Source organism: Eleginops maclovinus, chromosome 22, assembly GCF_036324505.1.
Source record: "Eleginops maclovinus isolate JMC-PN-2008 ecotype Puerto Natales chromosome 22, JC_Emac_rtc_rv5, whole genome shotgun sequence".
In the NCBI taxonomy this organism is placed as follows: Eukaryota; Metazoa; Chordata; class Actinopteri; order Perciformes; family Eleginopidae; genus Eleginops; species Eleginops maclovinus.
The window spans coordinates 9,900,390-9,928,154 of NC_086370.1; the positions used below are offsets into that span (position 1 = coordinate 9,900,390).

The 27,765-nt window shown below is 41.1% G+C and overlaps 1 protein-coding gene and 1 long non-coding RNA gene across 3 annotated transcripts in view; one reads left to right on the forward strand and one right to left on the reverse strand.

Moving 5' to 3' along the window:
• The first annotated feature begins 1,907 nt into the window (after positions 1-1,907).
• LOC134858754 (uncharacterized) lies at positions 1,908-27,717 on the forward strand. Of its 2 annotated transcripts, none has more exons than XM_063874843.1 (15): positions 1,908-2,021; positions 17,911-18,011; positions 18,248-18,374; positions 18,487-18,536; positions 20,155-20,260; positions 20,475-20,633; positions 20,713-20,830; positions 20,909-20,967; positions 21,392-21,517; positions 21,590-21,684; positions 21,773-21,928; positions 22,028-22,224; positions 22,759-22,888; positions 26,004-26,197; positions 27,100-27,717. In XM_063874843.1, the coding sequence occupies exons 2-15, from the start codon at positions 17,988-17,990 to the stop codon at positions 27,341-27,343; spliced, it is 1,785 nt and encodes a 594-aa protein (XP_063730913.1). In that variant the 5' UTR covers positions 1,908-2,021; positions 17,911-17,987; the 3' UTR covers positions 27,344-27,717. The 2 variants fall into 2 exon arrangements, with proteins under 2 accessions (XP_063730913.1, XP_063730914.1); XM_063874844.1 differs by having other exon boundaries at positions 20,158-20,260.
• LOC134858757 (uncharacterized) overlaps positions 25,921-27,765 on the reverse strand; it is an 87,235-nt gene continuing 85,390 nt past the window's right edge. Inside the window, exon 4 of the long non-coding RNA XR_010164996.1 lies at positions 25,921-26,182. This is a non-coding gene — a long non-coding RNA (uncharacterized LOC134858757). The remainder of the gene's footprint in view (positions 26,183-27,765) is intronic.

A 27,765-nucleotide genomic window follows, 5' to 3' on the forward strand; every position in this document is an offset into this window, starting at 1 on the left:
ACTTCCCCATGTATGCATTCATAAAAGTTTCACTCGTTTACGCTCGATGGGTCATGATAGACAGACGAGCATGAGATACGCCTCAGTGCTTCAAACAAAGTACTTGTACGATTGTCAATCAGGGGTCTGAAACTGTTTTCGCTCACACCTTTCCAATGTCAGAACTTGGGAGTAGTGTTTTTCAAAAATATTGTTACTTTCCAAAACTGTCAATCTGTAAAACAGACCCACTTTGCAGAGGGACCAAGGAGGCAGTGATCCAGATAGGAAAAGGGGAAAGGCTTGCCATTAAGAAATTATCATATTAAATCATTTGTATTAGTCACAAGCCAAAAACGTACTATGGCTATTGAGTGGCTGGTAACATTTGGAAAATTCATTCGCTATTTGTTAAATTGCATTGTTTTCATATTATTGCAAAATATTATCCTAGTTTAGGACACTTAGAATAGCACTATACATAAAGTACAATAGACACTTATAAGATGTTATGTTTTCTTTTTCGTACTCAGTCATAAAGTAGGAGTTAAACTTGTTAAAATGGTGTCGTGTTGATAAAATCAAGGCTAGCAGATAGATTTCCATCCTAATGTCTTTGTTTGTACAGTCTTTGGTAGGGCAAACCATTGCTGCCCACCACAGGATGTGAAAATTAAACAAATTATTTGCAACACCCTCATTTGGACTGAATCCTTTCCACCAGCTGAACAAATTCTATTTTTTCCTTCTGATCTTCAGGAAACATATTGGTGTAAGCACACTGGTTTAGCACAACAATAATCACTCAAAGCCCTGTCTTGATTAAAAAACGACTAAATTAAGCCAAAAGAGTGAGCTGGAAGAAAGGAGCTCCATTAGCCTTCAATGCAGCTGCTGATGATTGATATGATAGTGAGCCCATTCAAACTGCAAATTTTACACATGATTGAGGCTCTATTGAATGTAATGAAACGGCCTTTGGGAATATTGCACTTGAGTGGCTGTGTGACCACCAGTACAATAGCTGCTATTATAGTTTTTTGGGCCCTCAACCCATTTTTTCATTGTACCAGGTCCACTGTGCTATAATTGCAGAACTCAGAGTGAACCCGCGGCTTTGGTTTCTTGCTGTTACGGATGTGACCATTCCCTCCACCGGGAGTAATTCATAAAGTGTTAATTGACCACCGCAATCACTCAGCAGACTTATGGAAAGACTGAGGGGTCACAGAAGACTTCCAGGGGAGGCCGTCCAGGGAGCAGAGCCGGCCCAATAGCTGCGGCTGGGGACTTTCTGGCCTTACTGACTGAACTACAGGTTCATAAACTCTGCTTTCTTTCAATGACCTCAGAGGAAATGTAGATCATAGAACAAAGAATATTTTTTAAATGGGCCATAGATGGGAAAAAAGTATCCTTATGTCAGGCTTTGATCTGTAATGATACTAATAATTCCACAATGCAGAAATCTGAAAAACAAACTGTACTCACCAAATCCCAGATGTGTATCCTTTGCTGTAGAAGGGTTGGGGGTGGGGGGCTTGTGACATGAGCATGGGCACTGGGGTCCATCTGCCATTCTATAATCAGCTTTGAACAACCGACCTAAAGACAGTGAAACATAACAAAGCACATGTGTGAAAACAGACAACTGTTAGCTCCAGTAGCTAGCATCCAACTATCTTTATTTAAATGCTTTGATTTGCAAAGATCCAATGTTCAAACATTTGTATGAAATAGTAGAACGATTGTTATTGGTTCTGAGTGATGAGAGAATGATAATGGTTTTGATCATTGTTTATCCTCCAGTGCAGTGTGCCAGTATGTCGAAGTATTAGATTGAACGAGTGTGCGTGTGGCCCTGCATCTGGACACTCTTAATACCGTTTAATCCCTCTCTGTCAGCCAGCCAGGCTTGTCCTCATGCCAAAGCACTGTCTACAGTGTGTCACGTATCTTCAAACAGAGAAAGTGAGCGTGGAATAATGTCTTCAGTTTAACTGCACACTGGTGGAATAATGATGGGGTCTTTTTGTAAAAAGGTAAGAGTAAACCTTCCTATTGACCTTTAAATCCAGACTGCAAAGACTAACAGTGAATTTGTGTAGAGTGCTGTGATAGGACTCTAAACAATGCAGCCATTTTTTAAAGGGGTTGTAAAGGCAGAGCACTTCTCCTCGTAATAAGATTCAAACACTGGCATCGTATTTGGATTTAATAGATCGTTTTTGTGGACAGAATGGTTAGGAAATTGCTCCTAATTTTAAACATGCAGCAGTTCAGAATAATTGCCTTGGCCATGCCAATCATTTTACGGTTATTATGTGATAAGCTGTATCATTTCTTTTGATGAAACGTGTAACTGCCTTTTTGTGCAAGTTGCTCGGACCTGATGATTTACAAGGGCTATAAGTCTGTGTTTAGCTGCATAGAGGCTGCATGGTGCATGGGGTCTGAATGCCATGCTTGCTTACACAGAAAAGCTGCACTAATGGGTTTGTGTTACATTGCTAAATCAACTCGAGCTGTGAAGCGGCTCCCAGCAAACCTTTATGATCCATTAACCAACAGGCATGGTTTTGCCAGGGTGCCTGTGCCAGCTGGCAGGAACTGACAACCCTGTATCATGAGCAGCCTCTGCCAGCGAGTGCAGAATTCCCCCTTTTCTCTCAAACTGATTACATACATGTTGTTTCCTCATTAGCCAAGGCTCCTCTAGTCGTCCTGTCTTGTGGAAATGCTTGATGGAATGAAGGTGAAAGCGGAAAGTGTACAATATGTTAGACTTGATGTCTGCAGACAGCTCGGGAAGAGAGACAAGTCTGTGGAGTGGTTTGAGTTTGGGTGGAGACAGCAGCATTTACTGTAGAACTGCAGACAAATATGCATGGACCCCACCCTAGGCTAGTGATCAACTCCTCTGTCATCAGTGTCTTTATCACGCAGACAGAGATTGATTTCCAAGGATCGGATTCCTCGGGATTCCTCTTGCGAAAGAAAGACCAATTTTTCAAACATTTGGAAACCTGAAAGATTTCTGTAGCGCTGTTTGACTGTTTAATTGTGTTATTCATGAAAGCTGGGAGCGCTCTGCAATATCCACACACAAAACAGACACCCGCCTTTCGATTCTGCCGTTGTCAGTGCATGGCTTATTTCTTAAAATGCAAAGTGAAATTTTTATGACTTTGTGACCATGCAGTTATGAGGCTGTTATTGTTAAATATTGCAGTGATATTGGCCAAGCCTCCCTCCTGGGCACAATTGTGTTTAAGCGCTTTGTGGATGACTTATGTTTCACGGCTCATTTTTAATGGGCGAGTAAAGGCGGGGGAGAAGACAATTGACCTACAAAAAGCATGCATGACAAGAATTTGAAATTTATAGGCTTTTTCCTACATTGTAACTGATAATCATTTAGATTACATGTAATCCTGTGTCATGTCATCTGTTATTCCCAAATCCTGCTCTCTCCTTTGGAGTGAATGGGATCTACTTACACACCCATGGAAGTGCGTTTGTTTTATGACCCTGCAGACGGATGGATGTAGGGAAATTCCATGCTGATTTTTATCAGTTTAAAAATACTACTTAGCCATTAAGAAAGCTTTTAAATCAACATGTGTAGATTGAGTATTAACCGCTATCTAGGTCACAGGTAGGCGAGAGAGGTCAATTAATTTCCTCCTCTGCTAGAATAAGGTACTTTCACTCAGTCAGATAGTAAGCGAGATATCAGAAGCAGAGGGTCATCGTGGGCATGAGCAATGGAGGTAGAGAGAGTTACAACAATGGTTCAAAGCCTCTCGGTTTGTATTTGATCCATTGTCCCTGCTGGGCTTTAGAGACCACCACCAACAAGGCATCGTCTTACTCAGGTTGACAGGGTTTTGTATAGCGGAGATGCCCTGCGAGATTAGTTTCAGGTGAAGCCCAGGGTTAGAAGAGAGGGGGAGGAACGTCATTAAACAGTGTTTTAGGACATTGTCGTAAAGCAGTAGACGGTTTGGTGAGAGTTGTTTTGTTTAAATTATAGATTTGGAGTTTTATCTGCAACAGGAGTTGTAATTAGGTACATCGTTTAGAAAAAGAAAAATGTGTGTAATGAGAAAGAAGCCCGATAAGCAAATGGCTGTTTCTCTATCTGATGGTTAGTAAATCCATTCGAGAGGACTATCACAATGGCCCATTTTATTCCTCACCAGATATGCCTCCTGTGTAATTACTGTTTGCCTCTATCTTACAATCCGTGGCAAAATTGATGGGTGGAATATCTTGAGAAATATGTGAGTAAAAGCCAACGAGGGAAACATCTCAGAGGCAGACCACAATGAATGAGAATTTGGAGGATGCTAATTAAACAATGTCATGATTTATTGACAGTAACAAAACATTTACTGTTTCATTTCCAAAGGCTTGGTTTTCTGGAAAATATCATTTGGTCACACAGTTCTGTTAATTCTTTGCCTCAATTCTAGTTAGAACTTAGGGTTTCATACAGTCAAGACCTGTAATATTGTATGGCCCGATTTAGGGGTAACAACTACTATGAGATCAATTATTGCATCTAGGCAAGCTTATAAAATAAACAATTCAAGGTAAGAAAATGGATAAGCAAAACCAGAGTCGGACCAGTTTCAAACATTCAATTACTTGTATACAAGCTAATCATAGCATTTTCTTATCTTTCCAAACTTGAAACATGTTACTGTTGGTAAAAATTGTGTCTAGTGTTGCATATTTTAATTGAATAGACTTCCTAGAAAGCCTCTTTGCATCAACATGTGCAGAACCAGAGTAGGGGCTTTGGCAGGCTCATGAATGCACAGGACAGAGATGTTATCTGGCCTTAGGGAGGATGTTTGGGGAGTGGGAGGGATGTTGGGCTTCAGTGTACTAATGCAGCTAACAGCCAGGAAGGCAGAGTGTTGACTCTGCAGATTTAAGCCAGCTACTGATGGCTATGGGGCTAAATACTGACCCCATGGACTAATAAAGAAAATCACCTCAGGCACGAGCCGCAGGGGTCAGAGGTAAAGGCATGGCTGGGAAAAACACAGGCCGTGGCTTTCGATCACTACTCTGCCTAATTGAAATGACAGTTGAAGACCAGTGGGGGTAACAGTGTTTATTTACGTCTTTGTTACGCGGTGAGCAAGCACAAAGATATGCTTGGCCCGGCCAGGGATGACATCGCTCCCGTTTGCTGTCTGGCTCCGGGATCTCTACCCTAGTACAATAAGGACTTCCTGTCTGCCATCAGATTCCCCTGCATTCCACCCAGGCCCGGGATGAGGGGAGGGGGCTGCTGGGGACAGGGTTTTGTGAAAGAGTACACGTCCGAATCAAACTGACAATACGGACCTGTTCCCTTCTTTTGACCCCTGAGCTGACCCTCAGTCTGAGATAAGGGTCTTTTAGGTAGCTGGGACAGGCTGCGGTTTGCTGACACTATGGTGGTGTTGGTTTCCTCCACTTAAACAGATGCTCAGAGATGGTCAACACCCTGTTTCACAGTGCTGACATCAGCTGTTTCATTAAAGGTTATGCAACTAGTCTTGTAGCAAGTTAGTAACGGCAGGGCTGAGGGTAGGCTTGAATAAAATCAGGGCACTGCAGTCAAATATAACCTACATTTTTACCAAAATAATCCATATTTTGATCATATTGAAGTGTCGACTACTGGTGTTTTTGATAAATAATCATTCAGTAAATTGGATATAATGAGGGGTCAAGGCAAATATTAGAACAGCTCACCGGGCATCTATGAAACTGTAATTTACTGGGCGGTGGTGGCAAAGTCCATAGGGACTTGGCTTGGGAACTGGAAGTTCAGTTCAAGTCCTGCAAAGACCAATTGCTACCGAGTTCTCCCTGAGCAAGGCCCTTTTCCCTAATGCCATACTGCTCCTAACACTAGGATTGGTCACATGCAGAAGGTAAGTGTCGCCTCTGTGGGACAAGTAAGGGTTCCTTCGTCTTCTACTGGCAAGACATGTAGGTAATGTTAAGTATATATCATAAATACATGTTAAAAAAATAAATAAATATATTCTTCATGAAAATATGTTGGTTTTTAGGACAATTAGAGAGTTTGTGGATACATTTCTGGGTGGCAATAGTCACATGCTGCTGGTAGCTCCTAATGACCCAACAGTATATTGCAGATACAACAAATAGTGGAATATAAGACGTCTGCACTGGGACAGAGGCTTAACCCTATATTGTTCTCAATAACAGCCTGGGAAAACAGAGGAAGGGGGCACAGGATAAAAAAAGAAAGAACATAAATAATGGAAAACGATACATACATTGTGATTATAAGTGTTGAATACACAGAGAAAGTTGCATCCGGTTGCTTTGACCACACTGGTGTAAGGAAAAAGAAAACCTGATGTTGCTATTTGGAGAAATGGGGGAAGACAGTATTCCAGCTCTCCTGTTTCAGAGGGGTCAAGGTGGAAGAGCAACCTTCAGCAACCTGAGTACTAAAACAGCCTGCTGCTGTCTAGCGTGACTACACATGCAGCATTAATGGCCTCCTGAGAGGACCGTCAGCACAGGAGGAAAAGAACACAAATACTCTCCTCTCACACCCAGCAGAACACAGGACAGAGGGGATTATATGTCTGTGACAGCACATCAGAAGCGTGTGGTTTAAAGGATTACACCAAGATGTTAGGGAAATGTTCTGCAGCTCATTTCATCCTCTGAATGACAGCAAATACATAAAAAATATCAATGTTTCCAACAGAACGGAGGAACTCCCATACATTGGAAGATGATTGGAAACTGTGTCAAGTTATCTCATGGTACAACGTGCATTGTTGCTGACACAAAAGATAAACCTAGATAAGATGAGGCAATTGTATTTTTAAATTAATAAACATCAGACAATGCATTTACACAGATAGCAATTTCCTGTGTGAAATTACAAGAATATAATTTCAACAAATAGCATCATTATGAGTTCATACCACGAACAGCACTTTGTGTCATGCTAATTCTGATAATGAAAAGAGGATGAATAAGTGTGAGGTCATTTCAAAAGTCTATTCAGTGCAGGAAATGAGCAACCATTGTGTTGCCCTTTTTCTAATTTAGCTGCTGAGAAGGTTCAGGTTCCTGTCGACACTTCATTCTGAGAAATTAAAGGATCACAGCCCAGGGTTTCTCAAATGTTGGCAATCTGCACGAACCCTGGCGGTTGTCACAGGTGAATAAGAAGTATACAGTACATTTGATCCCATTGTGTCTCCAGGTTTTTGTTAAGGCCATTCAAGGTCCTGATTACTACTGATATTATGCTCTCAAAGGTGGCCTTTGTGCCATCCTGCATCCGCAGTCCCTTCATTAAAATCGTCCAGTGAGAGATGGAGGGAGAGGAGAGAAACGAAGCGTGTATGTCCTTTTCCTATTTGGTGCCTTTTCAAATACTTGTTTTTGTTTTTTTCGTTTTACAGCCTCAAAATGGAATTCCCGCAGCCCGAGATTTGTGTAGATTAGCATGCAAACTCGCATTCACACACAACAGCCGAGTTTTGGATGTAATTTGCAAATACTCTTGGAAACAAAACTAACCACATACATTTTTTTTTTTTTTTAGATTAGATTAGATTAGATTAGATTCAACTTTATTGTCATTGCACAGAGTACAAGTACTAGGACAACGAAATGCAGTTTAGTATCCAACCAGAAGTGCAAGTAAAGCAGTAAAAGTGCAGAGAATGTATATACATATGAAGGTAGTGATATATAAATAATAAAGGATATGAACAGCTCGAATAAGGTATGTGCAGTAGAATGGTAAAAAGTAAACAGAGATGAGTTTAAGGTATGTATAAGTAAACAGCAGCAAGGTAGTGCAAATGGCATAATGTATGTAAAGTGCAGGTGAATTAAAGTGATGGTAGAGGTAAAAATTGCAGAATGAGGTAGGTAGTGAGGTGCTGAGGTAGGTACAGTGTATAAACGGAATAAATATAAAGTATGTACAGTACATCTTGTAACATCACAATATTTTGTGATGTTACAAGATTTAAGATACAAATGTGATGAGGATAGGCCCTATAATACTCCAGCTTGCACAGCCTGACATTTATTCCATTTTTAATAACATATTGCAACAATCAGACGGTACACATGTAGTGAACATGTTATATTATTAGGTGAAACAAATGTTGACAAACTGCATAATTTCCAGTATTATAATAAATAAATAAAATCAGAGGCAATATATTGCAATATATTTAACCACATACAATAGCATATTGCAAAATGTTTAAAATTGCCATACTATCATATCATTACTTAGGTATCATGATGATGTCATATTATGGGTCCTATGGTGATTCACACACCTATCACAACTTACATAAATCATACTATTAAAACCTTTTGACACAGATATAAAGTCTTCCTCAGTGCCAATAACTGCAGGCAAAGAGCATGACCCTGCAAATACTTCAGCCTTTCCATTGTGCATTCCTGACACCTGCAAGCACCTGAACACTAAACTGATCCGGCAGTAATGATAAATTGCCAAAAGTTGACAATAATGAGATCACGAGCTGCTGTTTATATTCCAGCCTCTGTTTATTGCTCAAAGTGTTGGCCTCATGTTGAATCCAAAGACAAAGAGCTGCATTGTTAGAGAAGGACTAAGCAAAGCATATTATCTGCTTTATAAACAAGACCAATAAGTAACCCGCTTGAAAGTGTTAGATAACGTGTATGTTAGGACCCTTTGAATCTTTCATTACTTTTTCCCCAATAAAAGCCTTAAGATTCCTCCAAGGTCCCATTGGATATATTCATGGCTTTCTCCAAAAAGTAAATTCTCATGCAGCCATAGCATGAATATAATTGCAAGTTTAGTCTGTGCTCTGTCAAAAGGGTCAATGCCCTTCCACAAGATCAGATTTATGGACACTTAGATGGAGGCCATTTATTTGTGTTTACAAAAAAGTGTGGTCGTCATTCAAGTATGGTTTTCCCTCTGCTCCCATAGTGGTAGCCAGAAGACACACTCTGACTTGCCTCCAAGTCTTTGTCTTCATAAAACTTATAAACTGCATAAACTACAAATTATTGATCTCATGAACCAATAAATCATCATCAGAAATCTTTCAACTTGTCATTTGGTTAGCAGGCATTTACAGTTTTTTAACTTGTGATTCATAGCATGCAGATTCTTTTTTCCTGACAGACCTACATGCTGACATGTACGAAAGTTTGGTCAACCGTGTTAACAAGAATGCTTATGCAGTAAAATAAGTAAAAGGATGTTAAGTGCATTTCCTGTACAAACAAAACACTTTTGCCGCAGAGGATCAAACTAAAAAAATGCAAGCAGACAAAGGAAATCTGCCATGGTGTCAGAGGGAGTTTGCATAAAATATTCTGAAGCTTTGGACCTCTGTCATGTCTTTAATGCTATTGACCTGTTGGCAAGCTTCACCTCCTAGTGCTAACACTTCAATGAAAACCTCATGAGGCCACGGTAAATTTGTCCCAAAGAAAGGAGTCCGTGAACAGTGCTGATCGCAGTGAGGCCCGTGACTATTGTTGCCATCTGCTCACCATTTCCTCCAGCAAAGAAGATAATTGAATCTGAAATCACTTTTCTCTTTTGCTTTTAAGAGTGAGGGTCGTGACTGTCACTGAAGTCTCCACCACAATGGTTTGGGCCCTTGTTTGTGTTCTTTATAGAGCTATTTCCCCCTGGTAGTCTCTTGCTACATCTGCCCCTAACCCTCCAGATCAATATGGACCATCTAATCACCTGCCACACTTAATTAAAGCCCCATCACTGCCTTGAGAGGCATCAAAGTACACGGTACCCAAAAGGGGGTCATGCAGATAAGACTTCAATAGTGTGCTTTGCAGGGCCTTTTGTACAATAGAGGAGGCTAAAAATCTTTAAGCTGGTTTGGTGAAAATAGGTCAGTGTTGGCAGCTGTGGGCTATGTGTCCCCGGCCTGGCCTGTGGTCCGGCATGCTGCTCGCCATATTTAACACCCTTTGTGCCATCCTCTCGGCACTAATCTGTCTTTTCACTGAGTGTTAAAATTAATTTGCAGTGATTTCTATGAGGGCACAGGCATCGTTAGGAAACCTCAAAGGGGCTACAAAATGGACAAGTTGCCAATGGTCGGCCTTTGTCCTCGGTCTGCCCCTTTCTAAATACCCATGACAGCAGCTTTGAAATGCCTGCCTGATGAGGCTCAGATGCTCTGGCCTCGGACATCACAGTGACCATACTTGTCTGGCTGTGAAAAACATATCATGACAAAGACAAACCCAGGACAGCAACAATACCATGGACTGGATTCCAAAACTGCCTGAGTCAAGCCCACATTGCTCAATGCTCATGATCATCCTTGTTGGCTCTGAAATAACAAATAAAACTTAATTTGATTTTACTTTATTGCCTCAAAGCTATCTCAACAGTGCAAGCCCAGAAGGAAGACATCAGAAAAAAGAGTTAACCCTATCACTTTAGAGTGCTTGGCACTTACACAAAATGGTGTTCCCATGGGAAAGTTGTAGACAATGCTGTTCAGCTGAAGCTTTCCAGTGGTGTTCATAATGCCATTAAATGTGTTAGGGGAGAGTTAGAGAAAGGGCTAGCCATGGAGAGCCCTGGAGGAAGCCACGTTGTGTAAAGCATGTTAAAGAACTCCGCTGTGTTGTATAGAGTCAGGGCATCTCTGGTTAATTTCTTCTGTCTTTAATTCTTTCTTCCTCTTTTATCTTTCTTTATTTAATCTTGTGCTCCCTGTTTATCTGACTCACTCTTTACCCCCTCGTACATAAACTGTCTCTCTCTGTCTTACCATAAAACAAGATGATGAGAATTCATGACACAAACATTTCTGACAACTGCAGGAGTCTGGGCCCCGTTGCTCTCTCTCACTCTATAAAAAAATATAAACTTAAAGGAGAGAGACAGAAGAAAAACAGAGCAAAAGAATAAAAGTGAGAGGAAGCCGGCTGTGAGTGGGTGTGGTGGGAGAGTTCCTTTCGTCGAATTAAACTTCCATCTCCGTCAAAGACATGCTCAGATTCCAGCAAGCCAATCAGCCAATCTAAGACAAATGATTTTGGTGAGCTTTCCTGCCACACTGGGCGTGGGAACAGCACAGATTCTCATAAAAAAAAAGAGCCAGTAAATTATTTCCCTGCTGCTTCAAAGACCTGAACAACAAAAAAGGTTTGTGTTTATGTGCGGTGTTTCTGAGTTGTTGTCTGTGAGCATGTTGGTCTCGGCTGGTTTCTACTGTGCATGTGAGAGTGTAAACACTATTTTGGATGCACAGCTGTCCGCTCACGTGCGACAGTCTGAGAGACAAAATACAAAAGGATGCGTTCTTTCTTTCCCATGGATAAATAAGACTGTTCAAGGGTCATTTGAACCAGGGGGGTTCTGTTGCCTTACGCTTTTCTGAAGGCAGCGTTTTGATCAAAGCCGTTTGTAGGGACCTCTTTCCTCTCCTTTCCCCCATGCGCCACCCTCCCACATCCCACAATCCACCCCCCTAACCACGTCTGCCTTGCTGCTGCTAATCATTGGTGGTCTCCTGACTGCCAACAGTAATTGATTAGGGAGCACAGGGCTAGCGGGTGAGGGGGGGGGGGGGGGTGGTGGAGGGGAAAGTTCAACCCAGGAGTTCTCAAGGTCACTGCCCTCTCCCTCCCCCCGCCAAACTCTTTTTCTCATGCTATTAGGTATCAGCCACAGGGGAAACTGCAAATATTTGGCACCCTCAGTCCGACTTCCAAGAGGTTTGGTGGTGGCGTGCACAAACAGGAAATTCTGTGTAAGCAAAATGGATTCATCTGTCTAAGAGAAACTCGATGTTGAAAGGGCTCAATTCGTGATCTGTTGAATTGGGAACTCATCATCCTCTGTTGAGCGTGCTTATTTTTGTAGACCCCCCTTGCTGCTTTAAGAATGTCGCTTCGTTGTTAGACCCTACGTGGTTGCTCAACATCCATGACAATATAAAAAAAGTTGGGGATGTTATTCTGAAGTAATGATTCCCACCATTCCTCCTGGTTTCACAGGAAGAGGTGACATGCCTCTCCTCTGGAAAGTGACTCATGCTGCTGTCTTGTTTAGTGCAATTACAGACTGGTTGCAGAATTCTCCTCTTCAGTGAATCAGAGTGGAGAGAAAGCCTCAATTTCTTCTTTTTTTTTTTGTTTGACTGTGTGAGTTCTCAGTATGGCCAAACAGGGTTATGTTCACCACAAAACCTACCGCTGACTTTGAACCCAAAGTCCTTAGCCTATGGAAACATGACTGTCACAGGAAATGTTCAACATGTTTCACTGTGCTGCAACTGAGCAAAAGGTGAGGGTGTTTTTAGAGAGGAGCCCTCCCAGAGGTGAGGTGGTGTTGATGTTGGCTGCACGGCGGTCTGGGGGCTGTCCGTAATCTACCACTCTCTGGTAGTGAGAGCAGAAAAAACACTCTCAGAGCATTTCCAGATACTCACAAACCTATGTCTGGACATGCAGGCTTACTCAAGTGTGATGTAACTTCAAAAATGTCCAGCAAAAAAGTCATACAAGCCCAAGAGGCTGCATTAAAGATAAATAATTACAATAGTTTAAAATGCACATTGTCACCCTGCCAGTGGAGACAAGTTGGTTTCCATGTCTATACAAGTCATCTATCCCACAGACGGCCCCAAACTATGGCAGCTTGGGAACATTTCTTTTTTTGTCTGTCTGTCACTTCAACATTTATCATAAGGAACTCATTTTTCATAAATCTGCCAGTAAGGTGGCAGATTTCCGGCTAAATTTAAACATATCCTGTATATAGGAGATGGAACATTAATCCTACATATATCTTTTTGTTCCCCTACTGCTTATGTATATTCAAACAACATGTAAAAAGGATTATGACAAAACTTGATATTCTTGCAAACACCAGATCAAGATATCATGAAAGCCAGTCAGACTGGGCCGCGAATGAAAAGCACTTGTGTGGTTTAACTTTATCCAGACTTGTGAATACCAGAGGAGGTCGTTCTAAGAAGTGGTGGGTTCTGCTTTATGTCCTGTCAGGTCTGCTCTCTACTGCCCCCCTTTGTTGGGCACGCGGTATTGACCAGGATTATGTCATATGATCCCTATTTTCAAATCACCACTTACAGTACTGTACAATGTTAACAATGCACACTTGTTCTGAACACTGCAGAATTTGCATACTTTTCTATATTTTCTTTTGAATCCTTCACTCCGAAGAAATGGTTTGCAGCTGTGGAAGGCAGGTTTTCTTTTTCTCTAATGCATGTCAAATAGTTTTCAGCTTGTGTGTGTCTTGGCCATTTAGTTTTGCTGTGTCATGCTCAAATCCGTGGTTAAGTGATCTCCAATAGTTTTTCATCTGTCACTAATTGTGAGGCCATGTTGTTCACTTCATATCTCCTTTACTCCCAATGGACGCCAACATGTTGGTCTCTGAGTGACATGACTATGAAAGCACTTTTCATTCCCATACAAAGAGTGTTCAGCCCTGCACTAAGTCTGTCAATAGTCAGCTGGCCTCCCACTGAGATCACCTCGAGGTGCTGTAATTTGTGCCTAGCAACTAAGTCTCATTGGAACTCGACTACCTGAAAAGCACAGGGTGTTCAGGAAAAAAAGGTTGAACTACTTTTGCTTCTATCTGCTGCCAGTGTGCAGAAATTATACCACTGCACGCCAACAAATTGTTTAGCCTAATTTAACCATAGTTACTGTGTCTGAGGTCAGCTTTTATTTGGGAAAGAAATAGTCAGTGTTGTTAAAGTCCCAATTACGGCAACCTTTGTGGTAGATTTTAATTTAAACATAGAGTGGAGTTTTCCATATGAATGCTCGTAATATATTGCATTGGCTCTTAGTTTTATGACTGAATAAATATATATAGAATAACTTTAAAACTGAGGGAAGTTTATCTAAGTTTTTACACAGTGTAGGCAGGTAAACATGTTGCCTACTGAAAAATATGTGGTACACGTCTGAGCTTAATGACTTAAAGGGGAAGGTGGTGGAGAAAGAAAAGGTAGAAAATGAAGTGAGTAATGAAAGAGTTAAAGAAACAAACAGTAGCAGGTTCCCTTCACTTCAAAGACAAGCTGCAAGATGAGAGGTGAATACTTTTACTTAAAAGTAAGTAATTATTCCCATCACTCTACTGTCACTTATGGGTGTGTGAAAAACACACGGATATCATCTTTTTACACAAGCCCTCGATGTGGGTGGTGTGGCAAAAGGGTTTTTAGCTGATGGTGGATGACTTATCATGTAGCAGAGAACAGGACAGGGCCTGTGGAAAGAAGGAAATGACATCTGATGCCATAGGGGTTGACTGAGCCAAGCATCCGCCAGCCCATATTCTCACCGGTTACCATACACGCTGTAGGTCCCCAACAAATAACCCACATAGAAATTGAACACTGACTTTTAATAATATAATCTTGTGCGCTGACACATGCACGAACACTTGCATCAACACACACATAGTATAACCATAGACATTTTTTGTAGACATATTACGTATAGTATTTGCCAAGATTTTATTTTGGCAAGGTGTTGCTATCTTATTAGAGACCTTGAAACAAGAGCTGTATCTACAATGGTGCTGCTTACCATATCAAACGCCTGCTTATTAAGCCCAGCATTCATTTCAAGTGTTCACCTGACCCGTGGCATGAATTGGTTTATTTATTTCACTCCTCTCCCTAAGCAACACGTTGCAGATGAGTCTTTGTGTTGAGTGTGGACGCTGTGGCTTCTATCATGGGGTAGTGTTATATCTCAGAGGTTGTTTATTTGCTCTTAAGGCTGCAGAGGTTTATCTGATCAAACTGAGTGTTAATAAATATAGCCAGTGTATGGAAAGGCAAGCAGCTATGGCAGGTGGTAATGCAGAGAAACAGCGGCTTCGTAGGCGCTCGTGGAGAAAGAGCGCTCAACGTGTTTTGCACAGGCTGATCTGCTGCTCATGTTTACGCAGTGAGGAGAAGGATCCCCTGCAGGAGCAGGAAGATAAGATTAATGGGGGCCCTCAGCATTCACACTTGGATCAACTGGGATCAGTTGAGAGGGAGGCTATCCAGATTACAGTAGAAGATCTGGGTATAGTTAACGCCGGCTTCAGCCTGTCGGAGGAGGAACCCGTGACCTCGAGGAACAGCGTGGCTCGCTCAGCAAGCTCTGTGTCTGGCTGCCCGAGGACTCTGAAAAAGAAACGACTGAAGCGTCTGTCTTCACTCCCGTTTGAGTCCCAGGCCATCACTTCCACCAGTGGAGAAGAAAATGAAGAAGAGGAGGAAGATCTGTTGCTGTGTGACAGCAGCACTGCTAGCTTCCTAACACCCCCTGTCATTAATCTGATCCCCCCCACTCCCTCTGATGTCATTGACGACGATCAGTTCTTTGACATCAACTCGGAGGAAAGTGTGGCGAATACGTCTGGCAGTGATGGAAGCCTTGCTGCTGGCGAACTGGAAAGCTTTGAGGAAAAAATGGAGAGTGTGGAGACAGAGGAAGAAATGACTGAGAATAAGACCTGTGCAGATAAGTCAAATGAGTCTGAAGAAGGCCTCAGTGATGAGTCTGGGAAAGAGAGAGAAGATGTGACAACCAAAGAGACGGATAAAGAGAAAATAAAATCCAAGTTCTTACGTAGCGCCTACCAGGTGGCTCCTCTTCCTGAGTACCCTAGGAAAAGTGAGTCTAACAGTGACAACCCCAGTGGTTTGCGTTCTTATTAGGAGACAGACGAGACAATTGATGTCGAATTACTTTGTGGGTGTTGTCAAGTCTGCCTCAGCAAAAAAGATTGGAAGAAGCTAGCATCAGAACGACTGCAGAGCTGCCCTATTTACTCAATGTTTGATTTTTTTCTTTCTCATCTGACAATGAAAATGTGAAAATATGTGACTTTAGGGTTAGGGTAAAAGCCAACATGTTTTTTTATTGCTTCTGTTCTTGGTTTATTTCTCTGTCATAGGAAGCTTCAACACTGGGATAAATCTTTTGTCATTTACTGAGCACAACTTGGGTGAGTAGACTTGAGGTAAATTTGCAAGTATTTGTGTTTCAGCTTTTCTGTTTCCATTTAGGCAAAACTCTAGGTGAGAGGTAAATGGCACCAGATGATGGTTCGCTTCATCCAGCTGTTGAGCTCATGTGTTGCCTCTTCGGTTTGATCTCAGTTCCCCATTCAGATGAAATTGCAGTCATTATGTGACATGGCTACAGTACCTCGAACGCCTCCTTTGGGAGTTGCAGAAGTTCCCCTTTGTTGGAATCCCTTTTTAGCCATTGTGTGTGTATTCCCAGTGCGTGGCTGGGCAGGCGGTTCCCAGGTTTTGGGTTCCTGTGACTCAGCATGCTCTCCTCCCTCAGCCGTCTCTCAAAGAGCTTAATTTCTTTTCAAACCAGAGAAGGACAATAATACTGGAAACGATAAGCATCGCATTTGCCTATCTATTACATAAATGTGCTGAAAAGTTCGGACTCTAAAGCTGTGCTTTGTCATTAACCCTATGTGTGTCTGGTTTACAAACGTTGTCACGCACTAACCGTAGATTACTACGTGTGTTTGCGTGTGTGCGTGCAAAGGATGCATGGGTTTGTCTCTACTAACCAGTCGAGGGTGAGAGAACTCACTCATGCTTTGACTTGTCCTGACTAAGCCAACTCAGACAGGGAATTATGTCCATCTCTCCAAGGCATCTTCAGGCTGTGTCCCTAAGCCTGCCAAAAATTCCCTGTCCGTTGTTTTGACGGTGCTTTTCCTGGACGCTGCAGGCTGTGTGAAGTCTGAATATGGCTGTGGTAGGGTGGGTGTACTGCTACCCTCCATTAGCATTCTCAGACAGCTCTCCATATTATGCCATGCATGGTGAATAGAAGTCACTGAGCGAGACTGGATTATTTTTTTTTCAGGATTTCATACAAACACTGTTGTGTCTGAGGTCAGCTAAAGAAGGGCTGCTCCTACATGTCATCACTTTGAGCCAAGACTCATCGCTTTTCTCAGTCTAGAAAGTTACGTTTTGTGTGGAGATTGTTCTGAATTTGCCTAGCTGTGGGGCATTTTATGATCCTCTGCAGACTGACTCACAGGCCAGCCAGGTGATGAAGAGAGTGCCAGCTCGCTGCCCCCCTCCCTGTACTCCACTGTCTCTCCAGGACCCAGACAGGATTCCACTGCTGACACACATAAACCAATTACACCATCTTATCTGATTCTGACTCCATCTAAACTCCCATCCATGTCAAACCAGCCTTTCAGAAACAGGCCCCTGAAATGAAAAACATGTGTTTAAGAAATTAGGCTAGATTTTTTTGCTGGCTGAACTATTTGAAAAGACTACTGTTTTTAACTGTAAAAGGGCTTGATATGCTTCAATCTGTGAAGATATAAAACTTTAAGTAGTTACAACTCGGAGCTGCAAACATTCCAACATCTATCAGATCATTGTGTTGCCTGAGAAAGCCAGGCTCTAGCTTGTATGCCATATTCTCAGCCTCATTCGTCTTGCTTGTTATTATAGCAGAAAAAAGATATCTGCTCGATGACCAAGTGACATTTGGAAAATGTAAGAATATGGGCTTTCTGTGGGAAAGAACTTGGGTTGTCAGAAAAGTATGTCATCAACTAGACGGACATTAAAGTGCATGACGGGTTGCTGAGCAACCCAATCAAGTTGTGTCCAGTATCAGCAGCAGCTAATGCACTGTAAATAAACCTGGTGACCTGTACGCCAGAAAAAGTCAGAGAAGTGCTTAAACCATAAGAATACAATGGCTTCAAAGGGGGAAACAAAGTACTTCATCAAATTGTTAGTTTCTCATACAGTCAGTGATGAAAATACATCAATTCCTATTAACTTATTAGGTTCCTGTTTCTATTTGCAGATGACCTGAGCAATAAAAATGTGACCTGTTTTGATTTGCTGAAAGCTGAACTCTGTCTGCTTCCTCAAGCTGCCAACATGGACACATTTACTCACCAAAGGGTAAGAACAACGTGAAATGAACATGCTTTCCTCCAAAAACTTTTCTCATGATCTCTTGACAGTGTATATGACATGCTCTATGGGCCTTTATATTTTACTACAAATTCCTGGAAGAAATGTGTTTTATCTGATTTACGACCTTGTAGCAGTTTTTGAAAAAACGTACTGACTGTAAATTGATTAGACTTGGCTGGATTATCAGTGTATTGCTAACTAAAACCTGTATGGCATAACAGAGGCCGATAACACGCTCCTGCAGTCTTGTGGACACAATGACCAGAAGCACCACTTTCAACTCTTCAACCGAGTCCACAGACCGCCAGGAAGAGGAGGGGTCGCCACGACAACGACGCATAACCGTTGGTGAGCCTATTCATATGGACATCATGGACAAACGAGGTTGTTCTACGTACCGTAATGCAGCTGTTCCTGATTCAGAAATAAACTTCTCTGTTTCTGTACACCCTCCATGCAGAATCATACATGCCTCAGACTAAGGATCAGAATGGAAACTTTCCTGAGAAGGTACCGTAGACCATCAAAGCGGTGCCTTCAGGGTGGCATCAGCGCACAGCCCAGAGCTGCCGCAATTACAGAATATGCTCTGTTTATATTTCCCAGCTCCCTTGATCTGTCAAAGCAATGACTCTACAAATAGTCCCAGGATTAACAGCTTTGTGTCCAGGATTTGCCAAGGAAGATTGCTCGTATCCTTAGCGATCCACGTGTTAGGTGAAACACAAAACGGAAAAACTTGTTTCTTTAAAAGGCAAAATTGCTCATGGCCTGCACTTATTATTAACAGTTGTATATTCCTCTAGCAGCCAATACATTACACACGAGCAGTTTGTGCAACATGGACTACACAGCCAGGCTTCACGCCCAAGCCCCATACTGGGACACCAAAATAGAAAAAATGACAGAAAATGTTTATTATTTCAGCTATTTTGTTACAGTATCATCTAAACAGGATTTTCTCCCCCTGGAATACTTTATTCTTTATAACATGAAATTGAAATCAGTAAGACAAGGACGACCTCTCACCTTAAATGCCTCAATAACTCCACAGTCACCTTGTAAAGCCTCTATTGGTAGCGGGAAACATGGTAGATTTCTTCCCAGGAATAGCATAAACAGAAAATCTGTGACTCAGGCAACAATGACATAGAAACCTCTGTTTAGGTAACCTAGCTAAGTAAATGCCTCTTTGTCCTTTTTAAACTTTTGTTTGCAGTTAAACACACACATGTGTTTATTTGCTTTGATATGTCAAAACATGGATATCCTGCACAGTCACACTTAATTTGGATGAATCAGTAAATGAGAAAAAGACAAAGGAGCTTGAGCTTAACCTTGTTCTGTCTTGACGTCTGGCCTGTTACTAAATACGTTTTCACATGCAGCAGTTTTAATATGAATCATCATGTGCGTCAAGTGCCGCTCTCTTTGCATTTCCCACCATGCGGTTTATAAAATTGGTCATTAAGTTGAAAGTTAATTAAACTTAATCCAATAATTTACTGTCAACAAAACAAACATGACATAATAATAGATTACTGATTATTAGTAGTGCTATAACTAATGTTATTTCCTTAATAGTTTGTGTAATATTACACAATGACATGATATAATTATTATATTGTAATGTAACTAATAAGCAACAATAACAATAACATTAGTAAACGATATAAAACTGATTGTTTTCACAAATCAAAACAATCTACTATATTAACTATATTATTAGTGAGCAAATAATTAGCAAACCTTTAAAAAAGTGTTTGTCAAACTTTAATCAAAATTACGTAGATGGATGGACCTCTTTCTAATTATTGTGGGTAAATGCTTTAAAAAATATTTCTTAACCATTTAACACAAAATTATAATAATGAGTCGAGACGTTATAAATATAAATTTAAATATAGCATGACTAATAATTAGTAAACGTATCTTTTAATGTAAAAAGGAAAAAAACAATGACTTGTTATTGTACAATTTAATCATGAGGATTACTATGAAGCTTTACCGTGTAGAGCACTATGAAATTATGATGTAAGATTATACACAGGATTTAATGTAGAGTGGTGTGATTCTCACATGTAGAATGTGGAGTAAGCAGCAGGAATCTAGCCTCTTCTTTCCGCAGCAGGAGGACAGGCAAGTGGCCAAACGTCTTGCTGAGCTGAACACAGAGGAAGTCTGCCAGTGGTTTACCAGCATTGGACTGCAGAAATGTCTTCCCTTCATCAGCGGTAAAACATTTTTCTGACAGTCTTCTCTCCATATAACAGGCAGACATTGTTGATTTGATTTATCTTTGCCTCAAATCAAATCAAAACCTTTTTAATAAATGGGATAAGGAGATAAGGATAACTCAAGATCACTGAATAAAACTGAAGGGGTTTGTATGCAATTATACATTATTCTTGAAGTATGTTGGTGTATGACAACATGCCTCTCTTTCAGAGGTGAAACTGTGTGGAGCAGACATAGCTTCAGTGGATGTGAACATTCTGGACATCCTGCATATCAACACACTGGAGGACAGGGAGCTGCTGCTGTCTGCGATTTATAATGAGCTGCACCCTCCAAGCACCGTCACCCAGAGACTCGACTCTCTGCTTGGTATACTTATATCAATGCAACCCTGACAAAGCTTTTAAATTCAGTATGTCATGAAGATGTTAACTTTTTCTTTCTACAGAATCCGAAGGTCCTAACAATGTTGAGAAATTTACAACGACATTAGTATCAATGACCAAGTCCAAGTCCTCTCCTCATGTGAGCTGCCTGAGCAGGAATCGGCGTTCCCTGAAGCTCAGGTACAGCCTCTCATATCATTTTAATTTTCTAAACTTATTTAAATCTTATTTTAATTTCTTTTTCTTTTTCCACCAAAGGAGCAGCCCGAACTTCATGACACAGAGGAATTCCCAACTAATAGAGATTACTATTAATGGTGAGTATCTCATGAAAAAAGGTATATATATAAAGCTCCGGAAAATATTCAGAGACCACTGCAGCATTATCAGTTTCTTTGGTTTTACTATTTAAAGGTATGTGCTTGAGTTAAATGATTTTTATTTATTCTATAAACTACTGACACGATTTCTCAGTGTTGGAATTCGACAGACACTGGAGACATGTAGAGATAAAGATTTTAATTTTTTCCTGAGCAGTACATATAAGCAGTGCAACTACAGTTAAAAATAAAGCTAAGTTTATTGACATTATGTAACTACAATAGGAGAACAATAAATATGCAGTTATGGTCACATATGGCCACTTTATGCAGTGTCTAGCCTTTGGGTTGGTTATTGTTTTGATATTCATAATAAAGAATAAATCAGTCCTTTATGATACTTCTGACTGTTGTGTTGCAGCCTCAGAGCGGATAGTTCATCTCAGAACCCCAAAGGAAACAACAGTTGGAAAAATCATGGATTCATGCTTTAAAATGTTGGGAATGACAGAAGATAAGAGCCTCTTCATTCTGAAGGAAACGCAAGGTGAATAGCACATAATTTCGTCTGTATGTGCTAAACAACAGACACGTTTTCATACACTGCAATATGCTTTAGGTTCATCAGAGGAGCTCCCGCCAGATCAGCAGATTGGGGGTCTACTCACATTCACACCAGAGAACAGACAATTGGAGCTACACTTGTGTAAAACGGTAATGCTGATCATTTATATTTTAAGTTCCGCCTTATCTGACATGAATCATCTAACAAGATACCTCTCTGCATGCATGCACATCTTAGAAGAAGTTATCGGAGAGTGCTTCGCACAATAATCCAGAAGTAAACCGTTCAAATGAGAACGTCAACAAAAATGTCCAGGTGATCCAGGCAGCTAAAGAAGAGAGGATCAGGGAGCTAAAACTACAGGTGGACTCGCTGCAAAATGTCATTCTTCAGGTCAGTATCTCTACATCTAGATTTCATCTATGAAAATATGTTACAGGAAAATGAGTAGTTATTTTAATCCCCACTGAAACTGATATTTTGACCTCAAAGGTCCAGGAGCTCCACCATGGCCTTGTAGCATTTTGCTCAGAGATAAAGAACATGGATGGAGATGCGGATGTAAAAGGACTTGGCTCTGCTGATCTGAAGCACAGGCTAGAGTTGGTTATAAGCCGAATGAACGACAAGAGGCAGAGCCTGCAGATCCTCAGAGACAACATTAACAACTCCAGTGCTCACAAGAACAAGTAGGTGGCCTGCCTCTGTTAATGAGTAGCTTGTTCAGCAATGCATTTAACTTTTCTTCCAACTGGCAATGACAAAAAAGGCAGATAGATTAAAGACTGGATGAACAAGATGCCCATTGATCTGAATGTACTAATTTGAGCAAATGTCTGATATCTTATTGTCAGTGTTAGTTGTGTGTTGGACTGCCATTCACTCATGTATACTCTGTTTGGTACTTTAACCCAAAAAGTCAGGGAGTGGTCTGTAAATGAATAAGTAAATGAATAGCTAATATTAGCAAATTATCATTGAGTTATTTGTTTTACCCAATCTAATGACCAGAACAGACCCACCTGCAGCTCTTCATAATGTGAAGTGAAAATGTAGACATATTGCTACTACTTGTGAATAAAAGTCAAATATGTCAAAGCATTGCAACTCCAAAGAAAATAAACCACCTACTATGTTTATTGCTGCATTTAACAACATATGTCACAACCAAGTATATATGTATAAACATGTCCTTTTCTGAAATTTGGTCTCTTGCCTCTCAGACAGTTGGACGTCCGTCTCTTGGAAAAGATGAAACTGAACTGCCAAGTGTTTAAAGAGGAAATTTCCATGGTGCATCTCAACCGGCAGGTGGCTTACCTCCAAAATGCCTTGCAGGAAAGCTATGATAAGGTACCTGGGAAACATTACCATCACTAAAACCAACAAGCTGAAACCCAGAGCTCTGTCAGTGCTCTTTAATTGGTAGCATGTGAAACACGGTCACACCAATATGTGGGAAAGCTGTACAGCCTGAGTCAGAAAATGTTTTGATTGCTAAAAATAAACAATGGAAAACAGAGCAAGCTATGCTAGTAATTGAGGGAAGAATGTGTGGTATGGTATATTAAAATCAAAGTTCTCTAAAAGAAACACTTACAACTTTGCTGTTTTTGGATAAAAATGCCATGGCCCTTCTCTCTTTAACTATATCAGAACAACTTGTAGGTTGACACATTATAACCGTCAGTTTCCTCACTGATTAAACCCATTTAGTGATAATCACGGATGGAGGATACATTAATTCACAGAACATGTGAAGTTCCCATATTATTCTATGTAATTGACCATCAGTAGAAATAGCACACACTGGGAAAGGTGATAAACTAAACAGCTTCCTGATGCGGTAGGTCATTACTTGACACTATTATGTCCATCATCTTTGATCTTCTCTCCATTGTTCTCCTGAGTGAGAACACAATACTCCATTCGGTCTACTCTGTTGCGTTAAGTTAGCCGTTTAAAAGTGAGTATACAAGGCTGAGGGAAGTCTATGGTTGAACATGCACTTTGACTGAGAAAATTATGTTTAGCACTGACATCCGAGAGCCTGTGACCATACCAACAATGGAATGTGTGTGACAAAAGCCACTGGGAGAGTGCAATGGAGAAGTGGGCCAGCATGTGTAAAACTATCTGCATCTATCCCCGGAGGAGTCTACTTCTTTTTTAATGTGGCTCTTTTATCCCGTTGGAAGAGCCCTAACGAGGTGCCATGAAAGGACACACGCGGCTTCGGCTTTGAAAAGGTGCTCCGTGTCACGTTGCCGCCCCGGGGCCACGCTTCTTTAGGTGCTGAGTTTGTGGGAAAAGCAGCAGCGCTAATGTTTATCATATGACCTAATCAGAGTTAACACACAGGTCAGAGCTGAGGAGCAGCCTGGGAACTGATGGAGCTGCAGTTCTAATAAGGAGCAGACCGCCCCGTGTTTGGTCTCATAGGCTGCCCCGCATTACATACAATAAGGAAATATTTCATCATCGACAGTCTAATCTCCAGGATCCACTGCAACTGGAGAGCATTAATAAAGCAGCCGAGAGGAGAGGAGGAGAAAGAGAAACAGAGGGAGAAAGTGAGGGGAGGAGGGGAAGGACAACAAATGGCGGAAATGATTTTAAATAAGCAGTTTAGCTTGGACAACTTCAGACAGACTATTAAAGAGGGGAAATTGGAAGAATTATTGTTTTCCCACTCTTTACTCTCACATGTCTGTTTAGTATGGATTGAGTTGTGAGAAAAGTCTGCCTCCTTTTCGCCATGGCATGCCCCTGAGTTTAAGAAATGGATAAGATTTTTGTTCTGTGGAATCAGTCCTGATACCAGTTGATCAATGGTCAGAATATGAAATAATACGCGTTTCATTGATCTGTCTTCCATGTTCAACACACATGTTGATTGTGTTGCGGACCTCTGCTGATGGAGCAGCCAAGGCGTCAACATTCCAACACCCATCATAATAAATGAAATGCAATCCCTTCCAGTATGTTATCTAAGCTGTCAGATGATCGTTTCTCACAATGGTGGAAACAAAGTCTATTCACAGATCATGTTGTCGCTTCCGGTAAAGTAGGCAAATTGTGTCGATGAAATTTACAAGGTAAATCTCCCTTTTCTAATAAAGAAAGGGAGGTTTATCGCCCAGGTAACATTTTAGATCTTGAATAGTTGTGTTCCAATTGTCTCTTTTTAATCCATCCGGTGTGCATGTGGGATGTGTGCCCTGTGTCTGGCCCAGGTAGATTAGGATTCGATAAAGATCTTTTGGATAAACAAAAAGAATATGAAGAGAAAATGACTTGGCCTCTTGGCATGTGTCCAACATTGAGGCAAACTAAAAGGGAAATTGATGCGTATTAGAGTGTGCTTCCCAAGGGGCTTCGCCTGCGTTTCCGTGGATATTTCCTGTCTGGCCTACTTGTCTGAGGAAAGAGAAGCCTTAGCTTTGACCCCTGACCCTGGCAAGGCGGCATCTATTGCTGCAAGGCATTCACATGCCGTCCAGGGGGAGGGGGGAGTATGCCAAGAGGCTGGATAAGGGAACATTGGAATTCAGTGGTCAGACTCACAAGTTATTTCTGATCCCTGCAAGCTACTTGTGGTGTGATCTCTTCCAAAGCTTATCGTTACATCTTGGTGGTCTTCTGGATTTGACTCAGCCTCAGTCTTATCAGTTCGGGACCTCCCTTTATCTATAATCCTTTTCCAAGAAATAATCTTACAATTGTATCCCAAGGAAACGTGTATTATTTCAGGGACACAGAATCACACCTCTGAATGTTTTAAAGATCGTATGAGTCGATAGGGTTACACTTTTAAATATCTCTAACTATCTGGTATTCATATACCCTGCGGAATAGTTTCACATTTTGAAAAACATCTTATTTGTTTTCCTGTAAAAAGTTGAATGATAAAGGTTGGCAACAGTGAATCAAGCAAGCCTGGCCTTGTACAAAAGCAAAACGTCCGTCTACCAGCACCTCTAAAGTTCACTAGTAAACATGTTACAAAACATTTTTAGAAGCCGTACAAAAAAACTAAATAGTGTGTTTGGCAAACTCACAGTGGTGACAAGACTCCAGAATGTCCGGTCAAGTAAATTTCTAGAATATAACTCTCTTTAAATCCACAACTTGTCGTTTCACACTTTCACACGTTTTTTGAACTGAACAAACAAACAAGTTAAAACATGTTTATTAGATCATATAAATCTTTGCAAGAAAGCGTAAAGGAGTATTAGCTAATACTTTTAGCAAATTTACTTCAAATTAGATATTAATCAGAGCGTCGACTTTAATAAAAAATGTAAAGATGAATTTGGCTTACTTCTTGTGTCACACATAGCATATTTTACATGTAATGTACATCAATCCACCAGAAATTGGGTGTGCCTTAGAATCTGAACCATTTACATTAAAGCGGTCTGTGCCTTTGCATATGTGAATGTAAAATTGCTGTTTCTACATTCAGGAGAAAGCTCGGAAAAAGAGTTTGGCCATTGGTAGCCTGAGCCAGCTGGTGTCACCGCAGTCTCCTGCCATGCTGCTGGTCGTGCAGGAGAACCGCAACCCTGACGGCCTTTATGGCTTTACGTGCCGCCACAGAGAAGGCAGCGGACTGGTGGTGGTCAGAGTGGACGACTCTCACCTCTGTGTGGATGACAGGTAACACGCAAACAAACACATTCGAAACCATGTAATTTATCCAGGCTAAATGCCACATTCTTGGCTGTGTTAACAGAGGCCACCTAGTCAGTGAGAGTAGTATTAAGTGTGTCACACATCACACCCATTTCTTTCATCACACTATTTTCTATGCTTCGTAGCTATGGAAACCCATCGCATATTGGCTCCAAAGCAATCACAACACTGTAACGTAATACTTGGATGAAGAAGAGAGTGGAAAGCAGCAGATAAAAGGCTGTATTATAATTAAGTAATTAATGCATTACAAAACATGCTTACAACCGCAGCACTATTAAACCCGGGAGTATTCACACGTAACACATACACACACGCAGGGCCGCTGACTTCCCTCTTTGAGACAATCACGCCCAAAGAAAGAGAAGCCGGCATGACAGTGCAGAGAGGGAACCACAGAAGCTGGAAAAGTCTTTGAGCGTTGATGTGCGTGTTTACTTGTTGTGGCAACTTTGCCAATGCTCTTTTCAGAGCGAATTAAAAAAAACAAAGGGTTGCTCAGTTTTATCCAATAGGCTATAAATAAAAACCAATGAAGGGAATTTATCAAGCTTAGCTCTGTGTTAAGGTGCTGGTTTTAATATTTCATGCTATGTTAATTTTGAATTCTTTGATATGTGTTGCTTGTTAAATGAGCCTAACAGAGGTCCTGCCTTTACCTGTAGAGAGAATCCTGCCAAGTAACCATTTCACACTTTGAAAAAGTTGAAAGAGAATTTCCAGCTTTCTTCTTTATGTTATCAACAGAACTTTGAGAAAAAAACATTTGGGGTTGTATTTCTTCTCACTTGATGATGCTGGATATTATTGATGATAGTTTCTGCATTAACTTGTTGTCTTTTTGCACATGTGTGTAATTGGCGTAGGCTGGTGGAAGTGAATGGTGTGCCTGTGGTCAACTCAACACAGGAGGAGCTGACTGACATCCTGCTGCAGGGACCCAGCGCTAAAATTGTCGTCCTTCGCCAGCCACCGCCCACCCCCACCTCCCAGCAGCACCCTCTGGCCCTGCAGCGCATCGACAATCCTCATCCCATGCAGACAATTTGCCCAGCAAGAGAAGTGGTCACCATAGAAACCCCTCCACGCCGGAAGGTGATGGCCATCTGATGACCCGACAGAGAGAAAGGAGACTAAAGACAGGGTTGATGAGAAAGAGAGCAATGTGAATTGATGTGTCGCAGAAAGACCCATAATGTGAAATGCCATGTCGTCTTTTTTTAGTTGTTTATTTACCTCCATATCTGGTAATGTTTATTGTTTGGATAAAATGTTCTTTATAGATTGCCCAAAAAAAAGAGTTAGGAATTTCACATTGTAATGTAATGTTTGTTTTTTGTGACGTTCATTCTAGTAGCCTCACCATATGTACATAACTCTGCTCTCTGCAAATTATTATGTATATTCTATATTGCTTCAATGTTTGTGCAATGCCTATGAAAAGCATGGTTCCACACAAAGCAAAAGAAAACGGCAGAACACAAACAGAGGCTACAGTGTATTTTTTGTTGTTGTTTTAAAGCATATTTTTG